Raw genomic sequence first — 17,370 nt, 5'->3', positions numbered from 1 at the left:
GTGATCTTGAATAATAATCCTGCATGTTAATCCTTAGAAGGGACGTGGGTGGCACTGTGGGTTAAATCACTGAGCCTAGGGCTTGCTGATCAGAAGATTGGTGGTTTGAATCCCCGTGACGGGGTGAGCTCCTGTTGCTCAGTCCCTGCTCCTGCCAACCTAGCAGTTCAAAAGCATGTCAAAGTGCAAGTAGATAAATAGGTACCACTCCAGCGGGAAGGTAAATGGCGTTTCCGTGTGCTGCTTTGGTTTGCCAGAAGCGGCTTAGTCATGCTGGATACATGACTCGGAAGCTGTACGCCAGCTCCCTCGGCCAATAAAGCGAGATGAATGCCGCAACCCCAGAGTCGGCCACAACTGGACCTAATGGTCAGGGGTCCCTTTACCTTTACCTATGTTAATTCTTAAATCACAGAATCTTTCATGAAGTTGGAACACAGTTCCATGGAATGTCCCCAATGCCCACTGATTTCAAATGGACTTCTGCAAGTCTGACTTCACATTCTGAGAATAGGTAGCTAACCCATAGCTCTCCTGTTGTTGTTGGATATCAACTCCCATTAGCTGCAGCTGATGATGGGAGTTGTGCTCCCACAAAACCTGCAAGGCCACAAGTTAGGCACCCCTGTTCTAAGATTTCAGATCTTCCAGGGGGTTAAACTGTTGACTACCTTGGTCCCATAAGATAAGGTGAGCTAGACAGTCAAATAAATTAGAAAAATAAATGTTAACAATTGCTGTTTTAAGACAAGCAAAACGGTGATAAACTGACTAATCAATTAGCTGCTTTTGCAGGATTTGTATTGTTGCCTTAGTTGTGAAATGTTCGAGACCCCACCCTTCCTCCCTAAGCCCTAAATCCCAGATTTCAGACAGATGTATTCTAGGAGGATATTGGAGGGTGGAGCAACAACACAGCTGCTATCACCCTCCTTCCTCCAAACCATACAACCCACAGACAAAGGCAGCAAGAACTGCTCTCTTTCCTAAAAGCATTCTCCTCTTCCCCTTGACCCGCCTGCCAATTCACTGAAATGGGGAGGCCATGAGACAGAGCCTGTGCATGGATGTTTGCAAGTTATCCTGTCCTGACCCTGGATGGAACTGGTGAAGCAGAGAGGAAGCAGGAAGGAAGAGACATAGTCACTCCCTGACCCCATATCCCCTCTCCCCCACCCACCCCCATCGCCAAAGGGCCAAATTCCACCCTGTGAGGATGGAATAATGTCCCTAAATGGGAGGCCCCATCATGTCTTGGTACAGTGGCTCTACTGAGATCAGCTCACACATAGCCAGTCTTCCTCCTCCCTTGGAAAATGAAGCAAACAAGAACTAAAATAAGGCTTTTGTGGCATTCTGTTGACATGATTGGATCCAGTGAAAGGACCTTTCAAATCAGATACCTACGCAGAGAAACAAAGTGAAAAATCACTGGGCATCAGGCTTTGAGAGTTTTCACACCAGTTTTTTTTTTTAGATTTGACCCTGTCCAGTGCAGAAAACCCCAAATAACTTCCAATTCCTAGCACAGGTGAGGGGAAGATTTGACCCTCCTGATGCTGCTGAACTGCAAACTCCCTTCAGCCCCAGCCAGTATGGCCAATGGCCAGTGATGGTGAGAACCCAGAGGACTATGGCTATCCTAGAACAGTGCAATATAAATTTGGAAGAGACAAGCTACTCCTCCCATGTGCCAAAGGTTTAAATGACTCCATGGCCGCCATGTGCTCTGCTTTTTAAGAAAGCTGGTACTGGTCTAGATGCCTCTCCATATAATGGTTACTTGTGAAATTAAGTTTATGCAGGAATATAAAACACATGTGAGTAAGGTATCTGTGTGTGCCTTACTTTGCAGAGAATAATCTTCCTTTTGAAGGGTTGTCAGAGGACAGCCCTCTTGGGGTACCTTCTAACCCAATGATTCAATATTTGAAGGTGCATCTGGTTCCAAGTCCTATTTAAAGATAGAGAACCCCAAGAAGGGAGAGGAGGGGCCTTGAGCTGGCCCGTCAACAGTCAGCACCTAGACAACAGATTGAGAGGGCAAACAGGTCACCCACTAAGGTGAAATGCCTTGTATTTCTATTTAAATTATAGTAATTATTTCTAAATGCGCATCTGTGCATATAAATTAGCATGTGCAAATTTTATACAAACCTGGGTCCTCTTTTGTCCTCTTTTTTTGGTGAAGAATTACCACTTCAGCAGCAAATTGTAATATGAGCCAAGTTAAGACACTCAGCACACATTAAATTGAGGGTTTTTGTGAGTGAAAGAGGCTACCTCCCTGCACCCCCACCCCCATGGTCCAGTTTGCTGAAACCTTTGGAGGTTTGGAATACATAAAGGAGGCGCACGATGATCAGGTAACACTGTGTGTGGCAAAAGAAAAGCCCACTCTACAGGTGGAACTACAGTTCCTTTGATGTAGAAAGTGTGGGAAACGAGTGTGATATGTTTAACTCCAGGGAAACAATCAATTCACATATGCCATTTGTAGCACTTTAGCTGATGACTTTTATATTTTGAAATACTGGTTTTGTATGGTCACTTGTTAGCCACCCTGAATTCCTTGGAAATTCCTAAGAAATGAGATATTCATTTTTAAGGACTAACAATAACACAATTGGTATGAATATGAGAAAAAGACAGAAATGAAATTTTAAAGACGCTTGCATTCAGCTTTTAAATCAATTGATAGTTATGAAGGAATAGAGATTTGCCATCATATTTCAACTCCCTCCCCTCAACCACTCTGCAAAGAGGTTCACACTTTAATTCCTGGAGAGAAAAGCAATCTTCAGAGCAAGGTGGAAAATGACATTAAGTCCACATTTACACCATGCATTTAAAGCACCATAAAACCACTATAAACAGTCAGGGCTCCCTGAAAGGAGTTCTGGGCTGCGGTTTGTTAAGGATGCTTAAGTGTGCTAGAAAACCCCTATTCCCCTCACAGAGCTACAATTCTCAGAGAGGTTTAATAATCAAGTAATCACAGGGAACTCTGGGAAATGCAGCTCTGAGAGGGAAATAGGGGTCTCTTTAACAGCTCTCAGCACCCTCAAGAAACTGAAGCTCCTAGAATTCTTTGGGGGAAGCCATGACCATTTAAACTGGCATCATATAGGAGGTGAACGTGGCCTAAGAACCAGGAAAGTTCCTGATCTGCAATACCCTGCCCCTGTTTATTATGGGCGACATCTTGTGCCCGATGCCAGCCACGGCTAACAGGGTGGAAGTTCACAAGCCTCGACCTGATGTCATGCATGATTCCTGGAAGGAGGCATACAAGGCAGCTGCAGCATCTCCAGGCACTGGCACTGGGGAGAGGAGGTGGGGCAGAGAAAAATCTGTCCAGAGCGTGGGGGATGGGAAAGATGCCCAGATAACTTTCTTCCTCTGCCTACTGCCAAAGTAGAAAGCAACTTATTGCACCTGGGGGACTCTGAATTAGTTCATCATGGGTGGAGTTTTTCAAAACAGATAACTGAACTAGGAGTGAGAATTCTTTTTAATCTAATACTGTTTAACATATTATCCAAGGATCTCAAAGGTGAGCAAGAAGATTCACGGTGAGCCAATAGCCTTGCTGAGTTGGGAAAAGAGCCAGCATTATGCATGGAAATCATACATGCCAACATTCTAACGCGGACTTTCTCAAGTGATGCTGGTAAAAAAAATAATTTTAAAAAATATTCGTCTTAACCTCACTTTCTCAGCTAAGCACCATGCAGTTCAGTATACACTCATATTTCTTCTCTGGTTCAGTAACCCCCTTTCTTTCCCAGAACCTAATCTAAGAGCACCTTTTATCCCTTGTCTGGCTACTGCTTTATGCACCTCTTTGCTTGTGTACAGTCAGGAGCTTAGGGGGTGGTATTGTGGAGCTTTCCACTTCACAATGGTCTGCAGAAAAACTAGTCTGCAAGCTTCAGAGCAATACCAGATTAAATTCAAAACAATTCCCTGCTTAACAAACTGTACTACTGCAAGTGACATAGGTACCTTTTGGCATGACTATCATAGGTAAAGGTAAAGGTACCCCTGCCCGTACGGGCCAGTCTTGCCAGACTCTGGGGTTGTGCGCCCATCTCACTCAAGAGGCCAGGGGCCAGCGCTGTCCGAAGACACTTCCGGGTCACGTGACCAGCGTGACATCGCTGCTCTGGCGAGCCAGAGCTGCACACGGAAACGCCGTTTACCTTCCCGCTGGTAAGCGGTCCCTATTTATCTACTTGCACCCGGGGGTGCTTTCGAACTGCTAGGTTGGCAGGCGCTGGGACCGAGCAACGGGAGCGCACCCCGCTGCGGGGATTCGAACCGCCGACCTTTCGATCGGCAAGCCCTAGGCGCTGAGGCTTTTACCCACAGCGCCACCCGCGTCCCATGACTATCATAGGTGAATGTAAATTGCACGTGATGATATGTGCTTCTGATATTGGCACCTGAACCAATGGCTTCAAGTTACATGAAAGGAGATTCCAACTAATCATCAGGAAGAACGTTCTGACAGTAAGAGATGTTTGACAATGGAACTGATTCCCTTGGAAGATGATGGACTCGCCTACACTGGAGGTTTTTAAGCAGAGCTTGGATGGCCATCTGTCATTGATGCTTTAGTTCAGATTCCTACATTGAATGGGGTTGGACTAGATGACCCTCTGGATCCCTTCCAACTGTATAATTCTATGAATCTCATACAAGTAGCAAGAGAGTAAATTGCACTTTCCATCATACCTTCAGGAGATCCAGTCCCTTGGTTAAACAAGAAAGCAGGCAATAATCATATTGAACAGTACAGGACAAGTACATGGGCCAAAATGTGGGCTCTGGCATGCCCAAATTATATCTGATAGTTTTACTCCATATCTTGTTCCATGCGCTGGACTCTTTTAAAATGCCCTTCTCACGTAGGACTCCATTATTAAAAGAAGAACACAGCATTTCATCCTAATTTAAAGGACAGACGGAATGCTCAGTGCATAATGTAGCCTTGCTACCATTCCCCCAAATTCATTACATGTGGAGTAAATAATGCATTATTGCCTTGGCTCAAAATATGCCAGACTATCTTGCAAAGTATGAAATGCTGGGGTAGGCCCCTTTGAACAGAGAAGACCGTGGGCAGGCTGCCTATCTTAAGAAGCTGGTTACTGTGGGCAAACAACAGACAACTGCTGCAGTGTTGTGGCTGAGAAAGAGCTGCATCTGAGAGGCTGCTGGTCCAAGTGTAATATCACCTGAAGGCTTAGCCTATCTCAGCCTCAGTCCTCTGTAAAGAGGGTATATGAAGTGCTGCAAACAGTGTTTATGTACAGTAAGAAGTTCTATTACTATCTGGCGTGTGAAAGTCATTACCCACCTCCTTTTGCAATATGGGTAAAGGGGTGAGGGATCCAAGGATACCCAGAACTCTTCCGAAAGCACTTCAAGAGGACATGCCTAACCAATATAGCTCCTCAGTGCTGTGATATACCTCCTACCATATATCAAATGGAATGGCTAAGGCTCACAGGCTGGCAAAAGTTGAAAAATGTGCTTAGTGTGTCCTTTCTAGAATCTCAGTCAAGCAAGCAGACACATGCAAATCCTTCCTATACGATGACACGTTGGTCTATTGCATATGTGACCCACCTTGGCTCCATGACAGGTGGGACTTACAATGAATAATAAATTCATCAATAATGCAACCCGAGGGAGAAAAGCAAAAGAGGAAAGGATAGGCAGCCTTTATGCTGTGCACTCTTCATATGGCGCCAATACTGGACAGTGGAAAGAGGACACTTCGCCTTTTGCACCCCAAAACCACTCCATAACCTGAAAGTGTTTGATATCAAAGGGATGTGCAGGGAGAAATCTGGCCATATTGATGGACAGCCCTTGATCAGATGACAAGAGCAGAGAATAAACAAAAGCGCCAAATGGCAGGAGCAAGGGGATACATGGTAGAAGTTGCAAACAGGGAGGGTAGCCAGACTTTGGATCTAGTAAAAGCACCTTCCTGTTTGCAAAGCATGCTTCTACCAATGGAGGCTGAGTTAGCTGTTGCATAGTCAGTGTCATTTACTAGACAGCTAATAACAAATGCTCCTAATGTGGCAATATAGAAGAGGCCTTTAGAAAGTAAATAATCACAAGCCATAGCTCTTTGCCTACCTTCACCAAAGGAAATAATAATATAACCAAACAAAAAAACCTCACACAAATATACACCCCTAAGAAGAAACAGTTCTTCTTTTTAAGTATTCTGAATCTAGAGATCTATCAGGGTTCGAATCCCCACTCAGCAATGTAGTTCACTGGGTGACTTTGGGCCAATCATTGCCTCTCAGCCTAACCTCCCTCACAGGGTTGTTGTGGAGATTTGAGCTCCTTAAATGCAATGCAATGCAATGCAACACAGTACAATAAAATAAAATAAAATAAACAATACAGAAGTTTTCTATTCAGCTTTGCAGAGCTGTCATTTACTGCCATGCATATGTTTGTATGAGTCCATCCCAGTATTTCATCAAACGGGTTTTGCAGGTTTTCAAGGGCTTTGACCTGTACCCCGGGAAAGCTTCAAGCTCCCAGAAGTCAGACTGACAAAGTTGCAAGAGAATCATAGAATTGTAAAATTAGAAGGGACCCCAAGGGTTATCTAGCCCCAGCCCCTGCAATGCAGGAATCTCAGCTGAGGTATTGTGACAGGTGGCCATCCAACCTCTGATGAAAAAAATCTCCAAGGAGAAGGAGAATCCACCACCTTCCAAGAAAGTCTGCTCCATTGTCAAACAGCTCTTCCTGATGTTTAGCTGGAATCTCCTTTTGTGTAACTTGAAGCCATTGGTTCAGGTCCTACCCTCCGGAGCAGGAGAACAAGCTTCCTCCATCTTCCATGGAACAGTCTTGTAGATATTTGAAGATGGCTATCATGACTCCTCTCGGTCTCCTTGTCTCCAGACTAAACATACCCAATTCCCTCAACCGTTCTCATAAGGCTGTTTCCAGACCCTTGATCATCTTGGCCACCCTCTTCTGCACAGGTTCCAGAGAGGGAGACCGTTCCGCTGTTTAACAGCTCTTACTGAACCTATGGATGAGTGAACCTACTGCTGTGATTGTTATAAGCACCTATAAGATCATCCCTGTGGCGACTCATACCTTTGGAACAGTTTTAAAGGGTTTTTTTTAATTAAAAAAAATATTTTAGCAAGTGAAATAAAACATGCTCAATTGTATCTTCCATTTAGCTCTTTAAGAAGTGCATAGTTTCCCACAGAAGTAAAATTACCTTAATCAAAAATGGATTGCAATCAGTTATAGTAAAATGCATTATTTCACTGACTTGTGCAGTTCGTATCAAGAATCAGAAAATTGATTGAACAGGATTCCACAAACCCCTTTACGGGAATGATATCCCCTTGCCCTCTCCATTCTGTTTGCACATTTATCAGGCTTCCAATGCAGGATCTGGACTAGTGCACAAGTAATAGTAAGGGGGTGCTCAACTAGATGTGGCACAGAAGATATGTAATCAGGATCTCCCGTGGCTTCTTTAAAATGTAACAGCAGCTGTGGGAGGGCCCTGAGTTGGATCGGGACCACTTTCCCCTTTTGGTTCCCCCAATTAAAATACCTCCTCCCTGTCCCCACTGCTTTTTGTTCTGTGGGGTGAAACATAGAGAAATGAAGAGATTTGCATAGAGGTTTTTCTCCAACCCCCGCAAAAGCTAGAAGCTTGCATCATTTTTACAGCTGAAATGAGACATGTTAAAGACTTGTGATGAAGTTATGACAGTTGGCATTTCTGTCAGGCTGTTATCTACACATTATTTTTCTAAAATTTCTCACTACATTTCTTAATAGGACTGAAGCTTTTGCTTAGATTGGGAGCCTATTAAGGCAGAAATCGTCATTTTTGATGTTTATAGCAATAGCTACATAGATAATACTGCCACCTTTTTAGGGTTGAACTTCACGCCATCTTAGCATACACGTGTTCCCAAATCCACATTTGGCAAGATAATGCAAGTGTGGATTGCTCACAGATGAGTATTTGGGGCGGCGGGGGGGGGGAGTATGCCTTACCAATCCAGTATCCATTGAACATGCCCCAAGCCCACTCCCCAACTGGGATTTACTACTGGATACTGGTTTTGCAGCCTGGCTGCTGAAAAATCACTATTTAAAAAATAAAATTTAAAAACAGGTGGCAGCTGGGGAGAATCAAGGATAGACTCACAACAATTGTCTCCCCATTGGGGTATCCTTTTAATATAGAAAGGGGGATATTAAACTTTTAGATTACTAAATAAAATTATGAGGAAGCCATTGGGCTAGGAATACTGTTTTCCTCATAAAATGGTAGTCCTGCTCATAAAACCAGCAAAAATCTAGATTTGTGGCCTAGCGCATTCATTGCGGTCCTCTCCTAAGAGTGATGGCAGAAGGACAAAAGCCAGGATAAACAAAGCAGTATAGTGGAGGAAGTCCCGTTCAGGATTTATTTCACCTGGGCTTTAATTTCTAGGCACCAGTGCAGGATGAGCTTTGAAACTCAGGTAAGCTTTAAAACTGCAGAGCGCTCCTCCACTAGCCCAGGCAGTTGGGTTTTGGCAGGCACTTCTCACCCCGCAAGAACCTGTGGATGAATTCTACTTCCTGTCTAACCACCACACCTCCACTTTGCCTTCATTACTATTACTCCTGGATCTGAAATTGAACAGAGGCAAAGCTGTAACTGTGTGACCTAGCATGCAGAATCGTGGCCTGCAAAAATAAGCTTCGGCAGCTAGTCATCATGGCAGTGCCTTCGTGAGGTTTGGGCACCCTACTCCATGGGGTAGCCTGTGGTGCAGGGGGCAAAGGCATCTTCCAGGAAGCAGCATTTTCAGGGGGCTGGGGAAGAAGGGGCAGGTGTATGAGAGTCTGCCAGCACCGTTGCGCACGCTTAACTACGACACCAACCCATTGTTTTTCACATCCAAGTACATAAATTAAAAGGAGGCCTTATAAATGAACTTATGTTTCTTGCATAGGGTACTTCTGTTAATAAAATTTAAAAATGGGATTAACCTTTTGTGACAGATCGTCGCCGTCACCACCACTAGGACACTGCTGGTTATTTGTTATCTATTACAGTGTAAGAACAACAACAAAAATCACTTGTATGAAGAGCTCTTCTGATATCTTTTTCTAATAAGTGTGAATTTGGTTCTTCACTCTCATATGAGACTCTGTCGTTTGCCCTGTCCTTCTTCCTTACTATCTTCTACAGCGACAGAAAATATATTGCCAAATTCCTGAATGTTCAAAATATGACCCTGCAGCATTTCAGATGAAAAGGAATCCTACACAGATAACCCTAACCCAAAAAATAGCCTTGGGGCTGGATCACTTTCCTGAAGGTTTCACCGTGGCAACAGCCTGTACCGCCCCACCATGTGCATGTGCATCCACATGCTCAAGAACAGAAGCATAAAATGAACACAATGGACAGTTCAAAGATCAAGTTACATTTTTTAACTGCCCAGTTGGTTGGTTTGCCAGCAGCAAGGGAAAACTGCCTTAGTCACTATAATATAAATGCCAGAGATGATCCAGCTGGCTCATCTCACAAAGTTTGCCTAGCAGTTGCATGCTCAATTCAGTATTTAAGTGGTGATAAGTCTTTGGGACATTATGTCTCAGGTCTGTATTAATAATGTAAATAATCTGGATAACTTTTTAAAACATTTGGTTTCTTTAACTTGTTTTAGCACAATTGAGTTTGCTGTCTTGTGGGTATCATTATGGGCTGAAAGACAGGTTAAAAATCTAGTAAGTGAAGCAATAAACAGACAGAAAGGTGCATACTTTCTTTGACACATACGGACCTGTGTTTGTAAGTGGAATATGTGCTAGATAGTGGTATGAACATGAGGTGGGATTTTGCATGCCCATGCTCAGATTCTGCATGTTTGTGCATGTGATAAGATTATGTGACAGGCAGAAGGAAGGAAGGGGAATATCTCTGTGATAAGAATGTGCTGTATGTAAAATTGTCTAGGAAGGTCAGCGGGGGGGGGGTGTCTTTACTTTAAAAATAGGAGAAAGGGAAAGGAAGAGAATTTGTAGAAAAAGGAATAGGGGAACACTGTTTGCTACTTGCCCAGCCTGGATGTGCCCTGAGCTGTGCAGAATAGATGATAAAAGTGTGCCAGAAATGCCATCCGCAGGCGCTGTGGTGAACCTCCTGACATTGTCCAGAGGCTGCTGTACACATACTGGGTGGGCACATTCTAAAAAAGGAGAAAAGACTCCTGACAATATTATTAGACTGAAATTAAAGAAACACAAACTGTGCTGGGATACATGAGGTGGCAAAGATAAGACTACTGAATTTAACATAGCCGAGATTTGCAGTTATTCTATATAGGGAAGGAAATGTGCAACTGGCAAAGAACTGGCAAAGAAGAAAACAAGCCTGATATGGGGCCTCTTACAACTCAGACGAAAATAAAAGAAAAAAGAAGCGAGAAATAAGGGAGTAACAATAGGAGAAGGAAGGAGAAACGTTTTTGGCTAAATTCATTTTCCTTAGAACTTGGTGCAGCAAAAGGTTAACGCACCATCACCCGGCTGCCAGCCCATTCAGATTTCAAAGTCTGTAGCAAATAGAGTGTACCTGGGGCAGAGGCTAAAAATTAACCAGTATTTTTTTTAAGCTGGAAAGAAAACAAAATAAAAAGAGAGCCGAAATAAATATATAAGAAAACAAAATTAAATAAGAACATGTGTGCACAAACGTGCAGGCAGCAAGGAGGGGGTGTTGAAGAAGAAGAAAAAGAGGCCACAGAAACAAAAGAAAAAGGGTTCTAAAATTCTCTTCCATAATCCCTTTCCCCTGAGAACCTTGTTCCTATGTGGGACAGCAGATGTGGAAAATTCAGTTTTATTGCTCTAAGGCTGCTGTACAAAGCATAAAAATGTCCAGGAGTGTCTGTTTGTATGTTGGTAGTTTGCAAGCCGTGGGCACGTCAATATGCTAAATCAAGCCAACAAAAGAAATTGGGGTGGGGGGAGGGGAATCAAGCAAAGGAAACAAAAGCCTCACCTCAAGATAAGCACATTTCTTAATTCCAAATTCTAATAAAATTGAAGTCCTGTTCTCTCAAACAATATGTCATTTACATAAATATTCTTATTCTGTACCACCCAGCCTGCGGGAAAAGGGGCTTTCTTCACCCTGGGAAAGTTACAGACATCGCAGGTAGGAGAGAAACAGGAAGTCAAGAAAGGCCACAGTAACTTTTTTCGAACTACTAAGTACAGTGGGGTCATCCCAGTGCATTTCCGAAGTTAGCAATTTGTTAATTATGGATGAAAGGAAACACAGGCATAGGAAAACACACACTTTGGGAGGGAAGCAACCATTTTAAAAATTAAAACACAAAATATAAAAACAGTGAGTGGTGTCGTTTGCATGACCTACCAGGAGTGTGAACAAAATACGCCAAGTAAAGATCCAGTTCTTTAATTGTGACTCCAATGTGGTGTGGCTGGACGCAAAGGCCCGGGTTTGAGCACTGCGGCGACTTGTATAGCCGCTCCCCGTCAGTACTTTCAAGAGGGATCCCTTTGAACAAGATGACCATAACTAGGTCCAGCCTCCAAACCTTGTCAGCCTGCCTCAGGCAGTCAATCCTGCGGATTTTGCCCTTCTGATCTGGGTTGGAGAGGACACAACACGGTGCTTTCTTGCCCGTGATGGTCAAGACGAAGTCCTCGCGAAATTCCGGGCGGATGTCCTTGCGTAGCTTGGCCAGCAGCCGGGATGCCCATTTCTGCTTGATCTCAGGCTTTTCACCAAGTAATTCGTCCTTCACAGCGCGCTCCTCATCCTTCGACATCCGCTTCTCATGCTTCTTAAAGTACTTTCGTTTCCGAGCTTGCAGGTTGAACCATGTGTAAGAAAACGCACGGACATGAGGAAGAAGAGCTTCAATGAAGGGGTGGAATTCATCCTGGGGAGAAAGGGCGAGAATAAAGGGTGCAAAACAAAAGAAGGGGGGAAAACATTAGAATAAGAAAATAGGGAAGGCAGAATAATCACCCTTAAAGATGAAATTTGTATGTTAAATTATATATATATGTATACACAAACCAACAAAAATTAAGGGAAAAAATATGCAAGCCCAGAATACGATCCAACCCAGCAACAAGATAAAACACAACAGTAGAACAGGGATGCCAAGCAGGTATGTTGGGAGTGTGGAGGATTAACACTGTTTCCAGAATACCACCAGAAGATAAATTTGGAGATTAAAAAAAAATCAAGTTAAGTTAATTGAATTAAAATTTGACTACCTTTAAAAATAAAAGTAATAAAGTTTGTTTGGAAATGTTGCAATTAAAGACAAAATTGGCTATGATCTCCCTTGCATGATACAATGCTCAGGATAATTTATATATACTCGATCAATTATTTCAGGAGGCTTTCTGACTTTATTTTTTAAGTAAAGATTTCCCTAAAGCTAAAAACATCCAAGAGAGAGGGGGAAAGTCAAAAATGGAAATAATTACCATTGCTCTGGCTCATCCCGGCGAAGCTAAGCCCCCGATTCAGAAATTCTGGGCTCAGAATTGCAGAGTGTGGAAGGGGGGTGCTATTGGGGCTGTGAGGTGGAAGAGGGAGGAGGGGAGAACAAGGAGGAAAGTAAAAAATATAAAAAGGAAGTGCACAGAAGAGTGCAGGATATTTCTTAAATTGGGTGGAAAACAATTGTTGGCTGCATTCTCCACTGCAAACTGTTAGCCAATTTTTTTTTTTTAAAAAAAGTCTTATTTAATAAAAACAGTGGGATAGCAAAAAAGGAGGATTAAAAATTGAAGAAAGCAGGTTAGGAATGGAAACATCAGCGAAGGACAAAAATAAATCAACATCACCACACACATACACACACAAAATATGTTTTCTTTAAAAAAAAAAGCCAAATGTCTCTTAAGGATAAGGATAATAATAATAATAATAATAATAATAATAATAATAATAATAATTGGAAGGATGAAGGGAAAAAATAAAAACAGGCAGAATAACAGCAAGTGATCAGGAGGGGGAGTTGAGAGGGGGGAAAGAATCTCTCTCAGCGTTGGCAAAAATGCAAAGATGCAACTTAGATGTGGCTCCCTCCGCCTGAGAACAGGGGCGATCGCAGGTCTAGGGGAAAAGGGACAGACTCCGCTCTGGAATCAGCTGTGATCGGCTGCTGGCAAAACCCAACTGCTGGGGTATGAGGGATTTTGTTGTTGTTGTTGTTTCCCCCCTTTTTTCCTTTCCCTTTTTCCTCTTAAACTCTCTTGCTCGCTCGCTTTCTCCTTTCATGCTCAGTCCCCAACCATTTGCCTGTGCCAATGCTAGCAGAAAAAAAAGAGAGAGAGAGAGAGGAGAAGGGATCCACCTATTTGGCAAGGAGACACATCGTGGAGCAGCCAATGGCTGCATCAAAGAGAAAGGGAGGTGGAGGGGGGGGAGGTTGGCGGAGAAGGAATCAGGGAGGGGGTGGCAGAGAGAGAGAGAGAGAGAGAGAGAGAGAGAGAGAGAGAGAGAGAGAGACTGTGCAGTTAAGAGATGGAAAACAATTTGCCAAATCGACAAGTTCATATCTAATGAATAAGCAAAGTCCAGCCGCAATGAAAATTTTATTGGCCAGCAGATTTTGGCAAGGAGGTGACTGGCAAAATATTTTAAATAAATAAATATCATAGCATCCACCCACCTCTTCTCCCCCCCCCCACAACCTCCAAAAAAAGACAGTCCCAAAAGGCCTCAGAAAAAGCAGCTGTTCCATCTTTCTCTCTCAATCTCATTCTCTTTCCGTCCTCGCTGCCTTTCCAACTATTTGTACAAAAAAAGAGAAGAAAATCCTGAAAAATATTTCCTTCCAATTACAACTCTCTCTTTCAATATGCATGTGGTTAAGATATTGCCGCCCTACTTTTTTCTCAATTCAGGTAGCATTAATTTAAAATGCATACATATATTATTTCTTTGCAAGTTCCTGGTATTGCTACTCCAGGCCTCAGCAAACATCTTTGCTTTCCAAAACTAGGGTTTCAGTCAGCCCTATGAAGCTTTGTGCCACTTCCTTATTTTCTGCAATTTTCACCCCGATATTTGCCAAAAAATTAATAATACATGCAGATTAGAGCAAACGGACCAGCATCACAATATGAAGTTATTCACCTAAACCAAATCCTTATTCCCTCTATTAAAATTTTATTTAAAAATGGCAATGCTTAAAATGCATTGTTTTGAAAGTTTAAATAGCTAATTTAATCTATTTCATTCCAACATTCACTTTTTTTGTTGCTTATTATTGCTTCATGCCACATGCGCAACTAAAAGGGCACCAGAAAACATGACTCGGGAGGGGGGGGGACTAAAATAATTAATTTTGAGGGGAAAGAATAAGTACATAAAAAAGTAAGAAAAGTACGAGGACCAGAGAAAAAGAACAGTGGTGCATAAAACAGGAAAGCAAACAGGTAATTAAAAAAGGCAAACGTGAGAAAAGCTAAATTGTAAAAATGGTAAGATTTTAAAAAGAAAAGGAATGAAGAGACGCGAGAAAAAATAAAAGGCTTGCATTAGGGAGTAAAGAAAAGGGTGTGGCCTTGGGGTGCTTTTGCTGGACTTTTCTGAGTGCCGTCCTCAAGGAATTGGGCACAGAGAAGGCTGTGAGGCAACAATAGCCGAACTCACAGTTGCTTTATTAGAAGACAGCTCTGCTTGCTTGCTTGCTTGCTTGCTTGCTTGCTTGCTTGCTTGCTTGCTTGCTTGCTTGCTCCCTCTAATTCAGCCCATCCATGCACAAAGCGCCTTACCACCCGCAACCTCCCAATATCACAGAGCAGAGACAGAGAGGTTTGCATCAAAGAGGGTGAATTCACAGACAAATCAGGGCTCTAGTCCCACCAGAGAAAAAGAGGCCATATACGCCTCCCTGCAGCACCATCAGATACTCTGAGCACCTCTAACCCTGACTTTGCTCGCAGGGCTGCCACCCTTATTCCTGCAGCACCCTCGACAAGCCGAATGCTTCGGTGGGGTGCGCGGAGATGGCACAAAAGACAGACCTACGCCGAGCATTTGCCTACTGCCCACTGCCAGCTCTAGGCCTTGCTGCCAGCTTTCCAGCAACTAAGCAGGCAGCTAAATCAGAGCTCTCGGATTTGTGCTCGCAAATCGCAGGGTGGAGGCTTTCCCCCGCCATAACTCGTTTGGCTGGAGATTGGGGGGGGGGGGAGAATATTACTGTTTTTCTCTCCCCCACCCCTCTCCCGCCACTTCACAAATCTGGCACAGGTCAGCCTGAGATACATTAAAAGCAGGATACGGGGCCCTCCAAACCTCTTGCCGCTCATAAATATGTTGTCTGCTTGAGAAAAACACAGGCCTCCCCACACCTCTCCATGACCTTGGCGACAAACCCCCAGAGGACTGTAGACAAAGGTGATCTGTCCGCAGCTGTGTTAGGTAATACCTGAGCCTGCCCCCTTCCCCTCCATCAGGCAGATTAAAGGTGGGTGTGCAGGCAGGCAGTTGAGGTGGAAGAGTTCCATCCCGACACAAAAGCTCGGAGATTATTTTTCTATATCTGTGTCAAGAGGGGGGAGGGAGCAAGTCGAAGCTCAAGAAAGTAGAATAAAAGAGATAAAAGGGAAAACGAACTTGTGCCCTTCTCCCCCCATTCCACTCCCCCCCAAAAAACATTTTCGAAGTCTGCCATTGAAATTCAAAACTCATTTGAAATTCTCACTTCCTTGTTACCTGGGAATATACAGGTTCCCAGGTTGTTTTTTTAGGCCCAGGATCCATCCTTTACAAAGGACTGCATGACCTTCAAAACTTTTAAACAACTAAATCTAATGTACGTTTTTAAAACAACAAGCAAGCTTTGGTGTGGAACGAAATTACACTATAATCAGAGTCTTTACACTCTTGGAAAGCTTCGGGAGGGGGTGGACATTGTAGCAAATTAAAATTAATTCAATTCACGCTAACTTTATAGACATGTGCATGAGGTGCTATGAAGACTAGACTATGAAGAACATTAAGAAGGATGAAGAAAACAGAATGAAGAGCAAACAAAGAAAAAACCACCCACTTCTGTCACTACGACCCGTAGCATTCCTTTTCTTGTGATCAGAAGTTCTCAGTGTACAAGACAGAGGTACGAAAGTACAGCTGCTTTGTCAAGGTCAGGTGGCACTCAACAAATACAAAACTCAGGACTTGTCACAAGATGCTATATTTAAAAGCAGCAGCAGCAGCAGCAGCAATAACAAACGACAACAACAACATTACTCTAATTGCCTTAAGAGTTTTCTAGCCTTGATAGGCCTTTTTCACAGAACAGCAATATTTTTACAGACTTTCAGGGCTGGCTAGGAAGCTGAACAGTACAATCCTATTTTCACCTAGCCACCTCCAAGACAAGAAATGGACTCCTAGGGCACACCTCTTGGACTGCACATGGATTTACTGATACCCTTGAAAATATTGTCACCCCAAGCGACCACTTGGGCTGTTTGTGCACTTGGGCTGGCATAGACAGCGTCCGTTTACAATACGACGATTGTCACAGCAGAAAAGCTCAACATTCTTGACACATGCATTGAACTAGCATATAAGATAATCAGTGTATTATGGCAGAATTGGGCATCTATGGAATTATCTGAAGTAAGTTGCAAATGGAATTCCACAAAAGACAGGAAAGCCGCTGTTATATGAAACAGGTTTTAATTCCTTTTAAAAAAAACACAACCTCATAAATGCTACAGCCGTGCTGGTTCTGCATAGAGGTTTGTTGAAATACCAGTGTAGGTACTTGCTATTTAAGAAAAGTAACACAGAGGGATGACAACAGAAACAATGGAAAGGTTGTTGAGCATCACCACCCATCCCTAGCGATTGCAATGGGAGTGCTGAATGCCCAACACCGAAAACCAGCAATTCATTTAGGAGCATTTATTATAGGCACCTTTGAGAATGCACACTTTAGGACAGCTGTACTAGGCAAATTCACTCCATTCCAAAAAAGCACAGCAGATTTACGGAACTTTAAAGCCCGAGTCTGAGCTTTCTAGGATTCAGCTTATAATGGGATCAAACCACCACTCGCAATTACGATGCAAGCTTGATTCCTTTCCGTGAGACGTGTGGTCATCTGGGTTCAGTTTTCAATGCAGAAAATTATGAACCTAGGAAGGTTTACCCTGTTGCGACTTAATGAGCAAACATTATTTTAATATTTATTTTTAGCGTTTTGTAGGTTAAAACTCTGCACAAATAACCTGGAATGAATAGTATTTTAGGAAAACATCTCTTGTCTCTAAGGC

General features: G+C 43.1%; 1 protein-coding gene across 7 annotated transcripts in view; it reads right to left on the bottom strand.

Moving 5' to 3' along the window:
* Nucleotides 1-17,370, bottom strand: part of NFIX (nuclear factor I X) — a 257,613-nt gene that overhangs the window by 124,567 nt on the left and 115,676 nt on the right. For 6 of the 7 annotated variants that reach the window (XM_081894398.1, XM_081894400.1, XM_081894397.1 and 3 more), the window contains exon 3: nucleotides 11,462-11,993. In XM_081894398.1, the coding sequence (XP_081750524.1) occupies nucleotides 11,462-11,993 (532 nt within the window). Of the gene's footprint in view, nucleotides 1-11,461; nucleotides 11,994-12,552; nucleotides 13,391-17,370 lie in introns of those variants that run through there. The other variant, XM_081894399.1, reaches the window with a different exon arrangement.

The sequence above is a fragment of the Podarcis melisellensis genome (assembly GCF_964234715.1).
Source record: "Podarcis melisellensis genome assembly, chromosome: 17".
In the NCBI taxonomy this organism is placed as follows: domain Eukaryota; kingdom Metazoa; phylum Chordata; class Lepidosauria; order Squamata; family Lacertidae; genus Podarcis; species Podarcis melisellensis.
The sequence above is the reverse complement of the archived record's forward strand: the minus strand, read 5'-3'. Positions and strand labels throughout refer to the sequence as shown.